Here is a 13,397-nt window from a genome sequence, read left to right on the forward strand (position 1 = left end):
TTTCGGTTAATTCCTGATCTGAGGAGCGCTGTTTTTCACTCCCATGCGAAAGTCACCAGCGGGTAGGGCCTGATTGCTACTTTTCATGCATAGTTTTAGACACAAGAGGGCATTGTGACGTCGCGCCCGGCGGCGCCCAGTCGCAGGCCGAGTCTGGCAGCCCCACGTGGGGGCCCCGCGCTCCCATTGGCCAGCGCTGGGCGAAGCTGCCACATTATTTTGTTACTTTTCAGTCCCTATTTGGAACTGCTCTCGCGGCAGTTCAGACCTCGTGCTCGTCTCCCTCGCCTGTCTGTGTGTGGTATCCGCAGGTCCGGGGCACTTTTTTTGGTGCGAGTGTGTGTGTGTGCGCGTGTGTGTGTGTTTGGGGGGATTGTCGGGGCGCGAGAGGAGAGCCGAGCCGAGGGGAAGGAAGGAAGCCACAGAGCTCCCCGGTCTCGGGCTGCTTCTCCCTTCCAGCGCTCTCCTGCCTGCGCGCTCCGAGGCGGCGGTGGCGGCACCGAGCGCTCCTCGCTGGGGACTCGGCTCTCAAGCAGGGAGCAGCGAGGACCCCTTTGATGCGGCTTCCTGTGCCTGCTGGAGTTAGGATGCCAGGGTGGTTGATTCCCACCTACTGAGCCCGGAGTTTCCTCCTCGGCCCTGGGAAGGGCTTGCAGCGGCGGCGGCAGTAACAGACAGAACAGCAGGCTCTCCTCTCCGGGGGGGGGGGGGGTCGAAGCGCCCGCGCCGGGCTCCCGCCCTCACCCTCCGGCACTCCTGCGGCCCCAAGCCGCCACCCCGGTGCCTGCCTCCTTCCTCTTCTCGCCGAGAGCCGCCCCTGGGATCGGACCCGCGCGCCCCGGATGCTGGGGCTGCCCCGGCGCGCCTCCCTCCTGGCGCGACGCGCTGAGTGAACCGGAGGGCGCCCGCGCTTGCCCCAGGAGGGGCCCCCTAACCTCGGGACCCCGCGCCGGACCCGCCGGGTAGACGACGATGTCCGCTCAGCCCCCGGCTTTGACGCGCTCCACGCAGCGGGGGGAAGGCGGCCGGCCACAGCCCGCCGAGCCCTAGGTGCACAAAGCCCGCGCCCGCCGCCCGGCCTCGGCGCCCGCCGACGACTTTGCCGCCTGCTTCGCGGCTCTTTGTCTCCGCTTGGGGCGGGCGCCCGACTCTGGGATTTCGGTGTGAGAGCGGGCTGGGGGGGCCGGGGACGAGCTCTCGGTTTCCCGGCCGCCCCCCGCTCGGGCTTGGCTCCCCCCTCCCCCGCATCTCCCCTGCCCGGGCTCTCGGCGCTTCCACGCTCTCGGAATCACGACCCCTCCCTGCCATGTATCCGCAAGGCAGACATCCGGTGAGTAATTGCAATTCGGTTTATTTAAGCATCTATCATGGGAGGGTAAACGAGGCAGTTTATCTGGCACCTCCATTTTGCTTGTTGCTACCTTTATAGTGTGTGCGTGTGTGCGCGCGCGCGCTCACACAAAGGGGATGGGATGGGGGGGCGCCGTTACGAGAGGAGGTTAATTCCGCCCTAATGGCGTGGGGGGCTGCCAGTCGTCCTGGGGAACTGTTTTCACGCTGTCCTCCGCCCCCTCGCCTAAGTATCCCAACTCACTCGTGTGTCTCCCCCGCCCCAGAAGGGAATGGGAGCCCCTTCGTGAAAGGGATGGGAGCCCCGCGGCCAATAGGGAGAGGTTAGCCCCCCGTCCCCCCCCCGCCCCGTCGGGGAGCTGAGAAACTTGCTGGAAAGGTGCTGGGCTGTGAGGGCGGCCCCTATGGTGGGTGGGTGGGGGAGGTGCGGGGGGAGAACGGGGAAAGCCAGTGAGGGGTCTGGGCAGCTTGGAGCCGGGTCTGACGCCCCCGCCCCTCCGCTGTCTTGTCCTCGCCGGCTTCAGGCTCCCCATCAACCCGGGCAGCCGGGATTTAAATTCACGGTGGCTGAGTCTTGTGACAGGATCAAAGACGAATTCCAGTTCCTGCAAGCTCAATATCACAGGTAAGGCCAGTGGGGGCCGCCCCGGGGCTGGCGGGGCGGGGGCGTCTCCGCCGCAGCTCCTGCCACCACCCCTAGGGGACCGAGCGGGCCCCCGACCCCGGGGCGGCGGGGCAGTCCGGGCCTCTTCCTTTTGTTTCCCCTTTCCGAGCGCGGCGCCTTAACCCTTTGCTGCCGGCAGAGCCTCCCGGCTCCCTGCGCCGCCCCCAGGGTGAGGGTTCGGGTCGCGAGCCGGCTCGCTCCGGGTTCTGGGGGTCGCGAGCGAGCGTCGGGGTCCCGCCCCCCCGCGGCTCGGATAAGTCCACTCTCTCGGCCGCGGGAAGTTTCAAGTTGTTTCACTCCATCTCCGCGTGTCGGGGACCCAAGTCCCCCTCCCCCAGAGGCTGCGGGATAAGGGGTTCCCCCCGGGGGGAGGGTGTCAGGAAAGTGACAGAGTGGCTCCCAGAGGCCCTTGGGTTGGGGCCTCGGAGGAGGCTGTGCAGGCGCCAAGTCTGAGCCGGCTCCTTCTGCCCTCGCAGCCTCAAAGTGGAATACGACAAGCTGGCGAACGAGAAGACGGAGATGCAGCGCCATTATGTGATGGTGAGAGGCCGGGGCGGCGTGGGCCTGGGGAGCCTGGAGCCGGGTCCCCTGACCGGCCTCCGCCGGGCAGCCCCGGAGCGGGTGTAATCCGAGTGTGCCCTCTGACCTTTCACCAGCCTCCCATAGCCCGGCCACTTGGAGGAGGGTGGGTGAGAGGAGGGGCAGAAAGAGAAACCCAAACCCCAGGCCAAGCACTTGTGCACTTCCTTTGTGCCCCATTAATTTGTGTTTTGAAGGTTTCCCAGAGGGCTGGTTGTCTTATCTTGGCTAGTAAGATAGGATTGGATCAGCCTATGTCAGGGTTGGATAAAAATCTCTCTTAGAGATCTCCTGGGAGTGTTTGAAAACTTCACTGCTCTGCAGCCCTGGGATCTAGCCAGAGTGGGGTGTAAGGCCCCTCTGCCTACCCCCTTTCTCCGGGGGGTTCTGACAGTGGAGGAGCCTTTTACAGGCGTTTGCCTCCACTGTACACTCAGGGATCCCCCAACTGAGAACCTTAAAGGCCCTGGGACAGTGTGTAGACGTCCGCCCTTTTCCCAGTGTCTATTCCAGCAAGTTTAAATCTTCTGTTGGTGAGGAAGGCACCGGAGGTCCTTAAGTGAGGCTCCCTGCACTGCTTTGCACATAAGAGGCCTTCGACACATTGCTAAATAACTCTCAGAGGACAAGAGGGTCCCAGTGTACACACGATTCCTTGTTGAACGAGAACCTTGTATAAACAGGATATATGGCACAGGCAGGGCTGGTGGGAGGGAGGGCCCCGCTCTTCATAATACTTTGCGTATAGGATGTTCTGTTGCCGTGAGAACAGCACTCATGAGCCGGTCTTCAGCTCTGCAGCCCCTTTATAGCCGGCTTTGGGCTTTGACTTAAACTTCTTTAACAGATGTATCATAAAAGTACCATTTGGCCGAAACCTTCCCCAAAGCTCATTGTGGAACACAAACAGACTTCGGTGTTGTGCATTAACGGCCGTTACTTTTACTTTTAGTACTACGAGATGTCCTATGGATTGAACATTGAAATGCACAAGCAGGTAAGTGCTTTACCGTACACGTCTAGCTTTAAAATTTTTACCTAATCTACAGATGTTTAAAAATGGCTCCTCCTGTTTGAAAATGAGCCTCGTTCTTCTGTTCCTTCTCCTCCTCTTTGAAGAGTGAATGGATCCAGCCCTTGACATGCAGGGTTTGAGGCTTGGCTGATTTCTTGGACATGTTGAGCTTCTAGTGTCCGAGCTTGTGAAGTTCGTCCTGGTGTTGGATCTTGGTGGAGGAGGAAGGAGCCAAAGGAAACTTGTTCCTTACAAACTCCTGAAACCCAGAGGTAGCTGGCTGCTACCTGTTTTAATGTAAAATTTTCAAGAGGAAAGGCAGGAGAGTTTGTATGTGTGTGTGTGTGTGTGTACAAAAATATGTTCTGCCTTGATGAGATTAAACTTCAAGAGTCTTAAAAGCCAGGCTGAGCTGTCAAAATTTAAGGGAACAAGCCACCAACTGCTTAAAAATATAAAGCCAGAATGAAATACAGCCCAATGCCTTATGTATATGAGGCAATTCTTTTATCTCCATCTTAATGTGAAGGCGGCCACAGCCTTTCCCATTTTTCGGAGAAGGAAGATGAAGCCGAGAGGTGAAGTAACGAGCCTGGGGCAGCCTCGCCAGGACTTCTGAGATGGCTGGGGGTTGAGCTCAGCTTTGAAATCCTGGTTTGAAGTCAAACCAGTTTAGCTAGTGTGGTAGTGTGCGATGGATATGTAAACTACCCCGTATTGTTACTCTTCTAATAACAGTATACCTCAGACCGGGCGAATACAAACACCTTTATCTTGCTGCATATCAGTAACTCATTCTGGGTGCCGGGCTGGGCTGTGGGAGAGGCCCGTTTGTGTATTTGTTTTCCGAGGAGAGGCCGCCTATAATTTGGCCTGGCCAGTGATTAGCATTGACTTGGCAAGGAGAAATGGCGCAGGCCGGTGGTTCTCTGTAACAATTGGTGTTCTTGAAATCCCAGAAGACTGTTGACTTATTCTAGTCTTCGTTGACTGTGCTCTGAATGGACTTTCTGCTCTAAATGAACAGTGGTTTACAAGGTTTAATCTTCGCTCTTTAAGGGGGCAGGACCCAGGGCAGGTGACCTCTGGAATGCTTGTAGATTCCTGTCTGCCCACTCCAGTGGCTTCGCACAGAGTCTTTGGAATCTAGTTTCCTTTCTCCTCCTGGAGGGAACCCCAGTGTTGGGTGAAGGGCAGCCAGAAAGGGACCTGAGTTTGTTGAGGAATCTGGGGAGGCACATGAAGGCTACCAGGTTTTTACTTCTTGACCCACAGGAACTGTAAACAGACACCACTTTGTAAGTAAAGCTGTCTCTCCTCGGGAGTCGGGGCTAGAGACTGCCCAACTTCAGGTGGGACTGACTGGGTCTGACTGGTCCAGTAAGAATGTGTGCAGTGCAACCGGGGTTCCAGGTGTTCAAGGGCCTTGGGCTCTTATGCAGGATGCAACCTCATCCCTTTCTCCACCCCCTCTTTTTTTGTCCTCAGCGCTTGGTATCTTGGGTGTGTTTAAATTGAACAGGGTAATTGCACCCAGGTTTAAAAGTTACAGCAGCCGTTTTTCTAAGAGCTTCGTGGTTAAGGTGTAATATGTCGTTGCACGTCGAGGTCTGCATGGGTGGTGTTCCCCGCGTCTGTGAGTGGCTGGTTCTTTGGCACAAAGAATCCACCTCGGCTGGTGGAGCGAAGCCGTCCCTGGAGTCCTGGGGACACTCTGAACCCAGGAAGAGTTATTCGCCTTCCTAGCACATTGAGTGGTGGGGTTTGCATAAGGAGCAGCTGTGTGCATCTGGGACTTCTGGCCAGTCCCCAAACCAGGTTCTTAGGGGGAGAATGCCTGAGGTTTGGCGACATGGTCTCATTTAATCCTGTCAGCTGCCAGAGGCAGATAAATGTATTCTTTGCCCTCTTTTTGTAGGCGAGGAAACTGAGGCTTCAGGGAGGCGAGGAGGGCAGACCTAGGACTCAAATCTGGGCCTCTGGCTTTTAAACAGGACTTTACCCTGTTTGCCACTCACCTTTGCCTTCCAGCCTCAGCTCCCCCTTGCTTCCCAGCAGGAGTGTTCCGTGCTCTGAGTTCAGTGCCTTTGCCGGTTTTATGGCAATCTCTGAGTTGGGTGCAATCGCCCGGTGGCTGGGTAGGAACAAAGAGGCAAGGAGGTGAAGCAACCCTGCACTGAGAAATGCAGCCCTGACCTCCTGGGGCTGGCCACTCCCTAGGCATGCAAGGGTTCTGCAGAAGAAAACCGGCCACTAATTGTAGTGTGGGTCTTGGGTGCATTTGGTGGATGGTGGTTAGGCCTGAGCAAACAAGTTTATCAGCTGACCTGTTTAGCGGTTGACTGGTGTTTTATCTGCACACACAATCAAGTGACTGGAGTGCTTGAATTATTCATGCAGTGTCCTGCCCTCTAGACTTGACTGTTCGTGTGATTACATCTGCCTGGAACAAACAGGCTGGATTCTTCATCTTGAAGCTGGGGGGGGGGGGCGGGGGGGCGGGGACTGTCTGTACTTTTATATAATGGATGCTCTCCAGAGCTAGCACCTTGGGGAGCGTGGCAGTCCTCAGCCTGCGTGCTCCCGCTCTTTCTCCCTCTCTCTCTCTCTCTCCCTGTCTCCCTCTCTCCCTCTCTCCCTCTCTCTCTCTCTCTCTCTCTCACACACACACACACACACACTCACCTCTTACCAGCACCCCCACATATTTTTTTCAAAAGCCGTTTGCTGGCTCTATGGGAAATGCCTATTAGTTGGGAACCTCAGGTTCCACCAGATGGGCCTGAGTATTGACAGAGGGCAGCTGATGAGGTGCGTCCGGCCCGTTTTTATTCTACCGAGAGGTTAAACTCACGGTGGCTGGCTCCTTTCCTAGCTGTTTCTCTGTCTCCCTCTCCGTTCTTTTTCCAAGCTGTCAGATCCCAGAGAAGCAGTAAATAGTTTCTCCTCCCCTCCCTCCCTCATTGTGGCAAAGCAGAGGTTACAGCATCATGGGCCTGGCCCGAGATTTCGAGAGGTCACCCACCTCCTCCAAGCCTCTACTTCCAGGCAGGATGTCAAGGGTGATTCAGCAAGGCCGGGGAGGTGATGATGGCTGGCCAGCTCGTCAGTTCCCATCTTGTTCCCGCAGAGGCTGAAGCTCTCGGGTGTCAGCCACAAATCGCCAGCGTAGAAACAAGCCCTCCGGAGCGATCGTAGTGCATTGGGTTTGAGGCACTGGTGCCCTGAGAAGCTGGGGCAGGCCTTCTTTTCACCCCCTGCTGGTGAGCGCTAAGGTTTTGGAAGAGCACCAGAGGCCTTTTGACTTGGGGACAGTGTCATGCCCCCACTTTTCTGTCACCGAGCAACACTTCTTCTAACTTTCTGTTCTAACTGGGAGAGCCCTTTGGCATCTCCTGCAGACCTTTCAAGTCACAGATGAGGAGACTGAGGCCCAGGCAGGGGAGTCGAGGTATCCAGCCCCATGTTAGCAGAGGAACTGCCGCTGCCACTTTTCCTCCTGACCCCAGGTCTCTTAGCAAAACTCAAGAAACGAAGAGCGCTTATTTACTAACTAATAGCACTCTGTGTCTATAATTATTGTTGATTTCTGCGTTATCTCAGGAGGCTAAGGCCACAAACCTGGCAACGCCAAAGTCCCGCATTTCTGGTTCTATAACCATATCAGATGAATCATCTTTGCCCACCCAGGGTGCTCTTCTGAACCGCTAGCTATTTGCACAACCAGTGATTCAGTGCGCCTAGTAATGAACACAATGCATAACTAGCAATCCCGGAGGTAAGGGTCACAGGTAAGGTAAAGTGATAAAACCTGTGACTTTCATCTAAGGATGGGGGTGGCCATGAACGTGGCTGAAGATGGAGATGGGACATCTTCATTTGTCATTGCCCTTCTCTGGGTCCTCACACCTACATAAAAAGGGGCTTGGGCTGGAAGACCTCTAGGGATAACAGCTTGAAGTTTTGTGGCTGCTGTGAAGGTGTGGGTGGCCAGAGGGGGCCAGCAGGTGGTGAGGTTACCAGAACCCTGCCCAGGAATCAGGTCCGTCTTGGTGAGGAGAAGGTGGAACACTGAAATTGAAGGGGACGTGGGTCTTCATACTAGGGTGGTGCCTATTTGTGTGGCATCTGAGTCGAGCTAAGAAAAAAACCTTTGAGTATCATTTATTTTGGTCAGAATGCTGGCATCCGGGAACCGCTCTACGCCCTGATTTCCTTCTGACTTTCTTGCCTTGTCGCTTTTCTCCGGAACAGTCTCTCCTCTAGTCATGCTGGCCTGGGGTGCCTGCCTTGCTCCAGTTTGGGGTCCACCAAGCTCCAAGCTCCCTTCACCCTGTCCTGTCCACCTAGGAGGAGCCTGCCTCCCAGGTTCCCAAGACTGCATCTCACACCAGCCTTCTCGGGACCCCCTCTTCCTTCTTGCTGATGGAGTTGTCAGAGCGAGGGTCTGTGTGCTTTCCTTGCGCTTTTCCTTCTCGTCCATTTGATCACTGAAATGACCTGGGAGATGGGCACATGGTCCCTGTGTTTACCCTCCGATCAAGGAAACTGGTCCTAGATGGGGACCTGGCTCCTTACTGAAGACTCTCCGTGAATCCTGCTGGACCAGGAGCTCCTGGAGGGCACGGAGCTCTTCTTTCTGTCTGTGGCTTCCTCCTTCCCCAGCTCGGACAGGAAGGGTCTAGCCTAGGTCAGAGGCCCTTTGTTTCCTTTTTTGGTGTAGGAGTGAGTCAGCCAAGGGATGAATTCCCTTTTCCTTCCTGCGTGGGGGGAAAATGTTTTTCCATCCCGTTTGTACAAAATCCTGGGATGCCAGGGGCAAAAAGGTGATCAGGCTGGACCTCAGTGGGGTGCCCTGCTGCGATCTGCATGCAGGAGGTCCTCCTACACCCCCATAGCTGGGGGGCAAGCCCCTCTGCTCAGGACTCCTACGTGCACTTAGCACATACTGGGTGCTCAGTGAACACGTTGCTTCTCCTTTGCTCAGAATTACTGGGCAGTCAGAGGGTGTGAGTCGAGATGGGGGGTGTTCGTTGCGGGCTGGCCGCCGGCTCTGCAGGCTTCCTCCTGCTGCTTCCTACCGCTCACCATCCAGTTTCTCCATCAGTCAGATGAGGGGGTTGGACTGATCCCCAAAATGATTATTAGGGGCCTGGGGTGTCCCGAGTGTGGTCTGGGGCTTGTTCCACAGACACCCTTCCCTCCACGGGGGAGTCGGGCATCTAAATAAGTCATTGCAATGCAGTGAAGTAAGTACTAACGGAGGAGCCCCCGGGACGGAAGGGCTCATCCTTCCTGGGAAAGGGGAGTCGGGTCAGAGAAGACTACACCGAAGGGCTGTTACTTGAGCCTCGTCTTAAAGGGAGGGCCGCGTTCGTTAGGCAGGAGCCGCCAGTGGAGGCTCCTCCGGGGGTGGCAGCAGCAGTGCTTGGAAAGGCAGCCAGGTGTGTCCCGGAAGCCACAAGTCCACAAGTCTTGGGAACGGGGCGGGGAGGGGGGACTCCACTTGGGGCAGGAGGTGAGGTGGTGACATGTTGCAGCAAAGCGATCTCCAAGGCCTCTCTGCTCTCACACTCGCCGCTCTGTGGCTCTTCGGTGCCCAGATGGCTCTCCAGGGCTGGCCCAGGTCCATCTGCCGGGCCGGGCCGGGGGGCCACTTGCTGCAGTCTGTGGCCTGCTTCCCCACCGTCATCTGCTGGTTTGAACTTTACTCCCCAAAGTGGCATTGTCTTCTTGCTCATATTGGTAATTCTGTAATGACTGGTTATGACCCGCCCCCTCCCCCATATTTAATTCTCATCAGCCCAGCTCTCCACTTTGCTATTAATGATAGCAGCCGGCAAAATAGCTTTCAACATGCCATTGACAGTCTGGTTTAAGAGAGCACTTGAAGTAGTGCTAGACAGCTGAAAGCACCCATAATTGTGTACCAGAGTGAGAACTGCGCACTCAAGGGCCTTGTTTTTATATGCTTAAAGGGACAATATCTTGTTTTCAAGATCACAGCCAAGATGCTTTCTCTCCCCTTCTCTCTTTGCTTTTCTCCCTTGGCTTTTGCTTTTCTCTTGCCTTTCAAAAGAAATGTTCCTTCTCAGGTTGAGGCTAAGGGGAAACTTAGGGAAGGGGGGGAATTTCCTGCTGCCACAGAAGTAAGGTTTGGTGCCGCCCCCGAGGGTCTTCTGGAGGAGATAATGGGGGCGTTGCAGTTCTCCCCAGCAGTGATGTTGAGTTCTTTTGTTCGCTAGGGCTGTTGCACTGGTGAGCATGTGGGTGGAGCGAGCAGGCTTCCAAACTGTCACCTTGTCACCGTGGATGTGCAGGCAGAGGCCATCTGACGGGGGAGGGGTCAGCTTTTGGGGAGTCAGATCAGGGGCCTCGAAGTCCCTCAAATCAGATTCCAGGAGGCCGTTCTTCTGCAGAGGCCCCTCCGGAAATTGTGAGGATGGGGAGGTCAGGGACTTGCCTTCTTCAGGGGAGGTTCATCCCAGCTTGGGATGAGCCAGGGGACCCATTTACTCAGCCCTGAAGATTCTGCCTGAGAACAAAGACCTCCCTCCCCTTCACCCCAGTGATGTCACGACTTTGAAGGTTCAACAACCTTTTAGGAAGAGGCTCCCTTCGCTTGCTATCACCAGAACTTCCCCTGACCAATTGCGTCCTTTGAAGGGTGAAGGAAGTTCCCAGGAGTGGGGCTGAGATTCCAGGGGAGCCCCTTTGGGGTTGGGTCTGGCTGCGCCCGTTGCCCTGTCCTCTCAGAGGCGCCCCGTTTCATTCACCCGCCGCGTGAGTGACACAGGCGGGGTGCTGGGGCAGCTGCCGCCATCTCCAGATAATTCCAAGGGAAAGCCTTCATCAAGGATACAGTGAAAATTTGATCTACCAGATATCGTAGATTATAATAATATAGCCTTTCGTATTTCTGTAGCACTTGATTGTTTGCAGAGCAGATTAGACATTTTCACCTTAGAAACCTAAACTCACAGGCATTTGGCTCCAGGACACACACACACCAGGAGGAAAGTATCAGAGCCTGGCACGAAAGGCCTGGCGTGTGAAGATGACCTGTATACTTAAGGGTGCCACAGGGCTGTGTTCTTTTCTTTATTTTTCTTTCTTTATTTTTTTCGGTACGCGGGCCTCCCACTACTGTGGCCTCTCCTGTTGTGGAGTGCAGGCTCCGGACGCGCAGGCTCAGCGGCCATGGCTCACGGGCCCAGCCGCTCCGCGGCATGTGGGATCCTCCCGGACCGGGGCACGAACCCGCTCGGACTCTCAACCGCTGCGCCACCAGGGAAGCCCTCAGGGCTGTGCTCTTAAACTGGGGCTGGGTTTAAGAGGGGAGGAGAGCGGTGTGGAGGCTCTGAGCGCCCTGAGGGACGTGACCATTCTGCATTCACGGAGGCCCCTGAGCCCGTACCGGGTGCACGGTGTGCATTTTGTTGGGGACTCCGGGACTGTATGTTCCAGTCTGGGGGTCTTCCTGACCCTGTATAGCGTCACGGACCTTCTGGGAAGGATACCAGGCTTTCTCAGGTTTCTGAGAGAGGCCTGTGGTTGCGAAAGTTGTGCTGGTAGGAAGAAATATGTGTCATAAACCTGTATTATAACGTGTCTTTGATAGGCTTAACCATTTTTTTTTCCCGTCTCACATGACAGGACAGTTGAAGTGTGAGAGGAGAAGAAAGGGAGGGGGGTGAGGAACGAGATAGTTGGGGAAAGATGATAAAGCAGAGATATGGGGGGGCGGGATAAGGAATGGGGAAGAACCAGGGAAAGCATGCTGAATTAGGATTATGGGAGCACCCGAGTAGCAGGAAGCAAGGGTTAATGGCTTGGAGGTAAATTAGTAAACGATGCCTGTCATTCCTCAGCTATCTATTTGGGCCTGGAGTTCCAAGTGTTGGGGCCTTATCTCATTGCCCTTTTAAATCCTTGATAACCATTGTTCACAGCTCTTCGACTTTTTTTCTTCCCCCTCAATTCCGAATGAGAACTTTTTCTTTCGTTTGTACTGGGAGGGTACATCTTCCCTCAGAGGCGGAAAGAGTTCTTTCCACCAGTCCTGCAACCTGGGGGCAGGGCAGGGGACTCTTCCTGCCTGGTTGGCTGGGGAGGTTTCTGTTTTAGACTCCTACACCACCCAGCCAGGAGGTGAGGACTTTGTGACAAAGGGCCTCTACCCAGTCCCCAAACACTTCTCAGGGGAGAGCCCTCCACAGGTCCGTCCTGCTCCTGGTCTGAAACTGAGCATCCCGGCAGGCACGTGCTTTGTGAACCAGTGGTGAGATCTGCTAGGGCGGAGCGGGGCAGTTTAGTGTGTCTGGGGGGCAAGGGATGGGAGGCAATCCTCCAGCTGAGGTGCAAGCGGGGTACATGGACTATCAGACTTCCTGCCCGGGAAGAGGTCGGGCAGACTCGTGGGCCTGGGAGAAGCTGCCGGTGATACCAAATGGTCTGGAATGAGGGGCTCAATAGCCTGGTGGGAAGAGAGTACCCATGAGATCGGGCAGATGGAGGTAGGGGGCGGGCCAGGGCTGATCAGTCAGTGGGTGCTTTAGCCTTTCCTTAAACCCTTACTCTGAGAAGAGCAGGGGGCCCTTCCTCAGAGATGCCTTACCCGTGGAGAGTGCTGCAGTCCAGTGCCCATCTTGCTTTGCCTAAGAGCAGAAGTCCTCGGGCAAGACTCCGGAGGAGTTGAGGTTGATGGCCCCATCTCCTAGGACCTCACGCTTTATCCCAGAGAATCGGTATCCCCATGAAGCCAGCCTGAAACGAGGAGAAGCATTAGAGCCCCCGAGCTGCCCTCCCCCTGCCACAGTTCTCCCACTGTTGGCTTGACGCTGGTCTCCGTGTCACCTGGCGCTCTGTGTGTGGCACCGGGGAGCCTAGCCTGCAGGAACTCCTGAAGGTGGCGGTGGTGGGGTGTGTGTGTGGATGGTCTTCTCTCTTAGCCTTTTCCGGTTTCTCTCTAATCTCTTACCTGGTTCTCACCCCACTTCTCAAGGGATCTCCACCTGGCTCTCCCTCGCTATCCCCCTGACTAGGTCCCTGTCTTAATCCCCCTCTGGTGCTGTAGGAACATTGGGCATTTCCCAGGCCTCCAGGTGGTGGGTCTTTGGTAAACCCTTTTTCATGAAGGTGCCAGTGGAATCAGAGTTGGTCTCTCAGAAGTCAGTTGGTTCTCGAAGGGGCATCCTGGGAAGTTAGGTTCAGAGCACCAGGAGCTGGGAGATGGCCTGTCCTGGTGGCTAGGAGACAGGCTTGGAAGTCATACAAACTTAGTTTTGAGTCCTAGATTAGGATCTACTGGCTGTGTGACTTGGGACAGGCCATTTCTCTCTGCGAACTTGAATTTGTAATGGGAATGGTGAGAATGCCTACCTGTTAGAGTGGTACTGCCTGATAGAACTTTCTGCAGTCGTGGAAGTGGCTGTCTCATTGTCCAGTACGGTAGCCACCAGCCACGTGCGGCTGTTGAGCCTTGGAATGTGGCTACTGTGACCGAGGAACTGAGTTTCAAATTGAACTTTAATTAACGTTAGCTAGCCACGCATGGCCGGTGGCTTCATGTATTGGACTGTGCAGTTATAGAGCGTGTTTTGAGGATGATGTGAAATGACGCATGCTAACTGCTTAGCACAGTACCTCCCTTGTGTGTGGGGAGACCTCAACAGGGGGTTCTCACAGCGGGACAGTCCCTGAAGTTGCCAAGGCCTGAGAGAGCGAGGACCAGCTCCTTGGTGTTGCACATGTCGTGACACTTCCCAGAGCCCTTTCTCCTTTGTGACT

The 13,397-nt window shown here is 55.6% G+C and overlaps 1 protein-coding gene across 8 annotated transcripts in view; it reads left to right on the forward strand.

The window, feature by feature from the left end:
• Window positions 1-227: 227 nt before the first annotated feature.
• Window positions 228-13,397, forward strand: part of TLE3 (TLE family member 3, transcriptional corepressor) — a 48,640-nt gene continuing 35,470 nt past the window's right edge. For 6 of the 8 annotated variants that reach the window (XM_033439971.2, XM_033439973.2, XM_033439972.2 and 3 more), the window contains exons 1-4: window positions 228-1,330; window positions 1,875-1,975; window positions 2,491-2,554; window positions 3,546-3,590. In XM_033439971.2, coding sequence (XP_033295862.1) covers window positions 1,307-1,330; window positions 1,875-1,975; window positions 2,491-2,554; window positions 3,546-3,590 — 234 coding nt within the window. In that variant the 5' untranslated portion in view covers window positions 228-1,306. The remainder of the gene's footprint in view (window positions 1,331-1,874; window positions 1,976-2,490; window positions 2,555-3,545; window positions 3,591-13,397) is intronic. The other 2 variants (XM_012535405.3, XM_004276247.3) reach the window with 1 other exon arrangement.

Source organism: Orcinus orca, chromosome 2 (genome assembly GCF_937001465.1).
Source record: "Orcinus orca chromosome 2, mOrcOrc1.1, whole genome shotgun sequence".
Lineage (NCBI taxonomy): Eukaryota > Metazoa > Chordata > Mammalia > Artiodactyla > Delphinidae > Orcinus > Orcinus orca.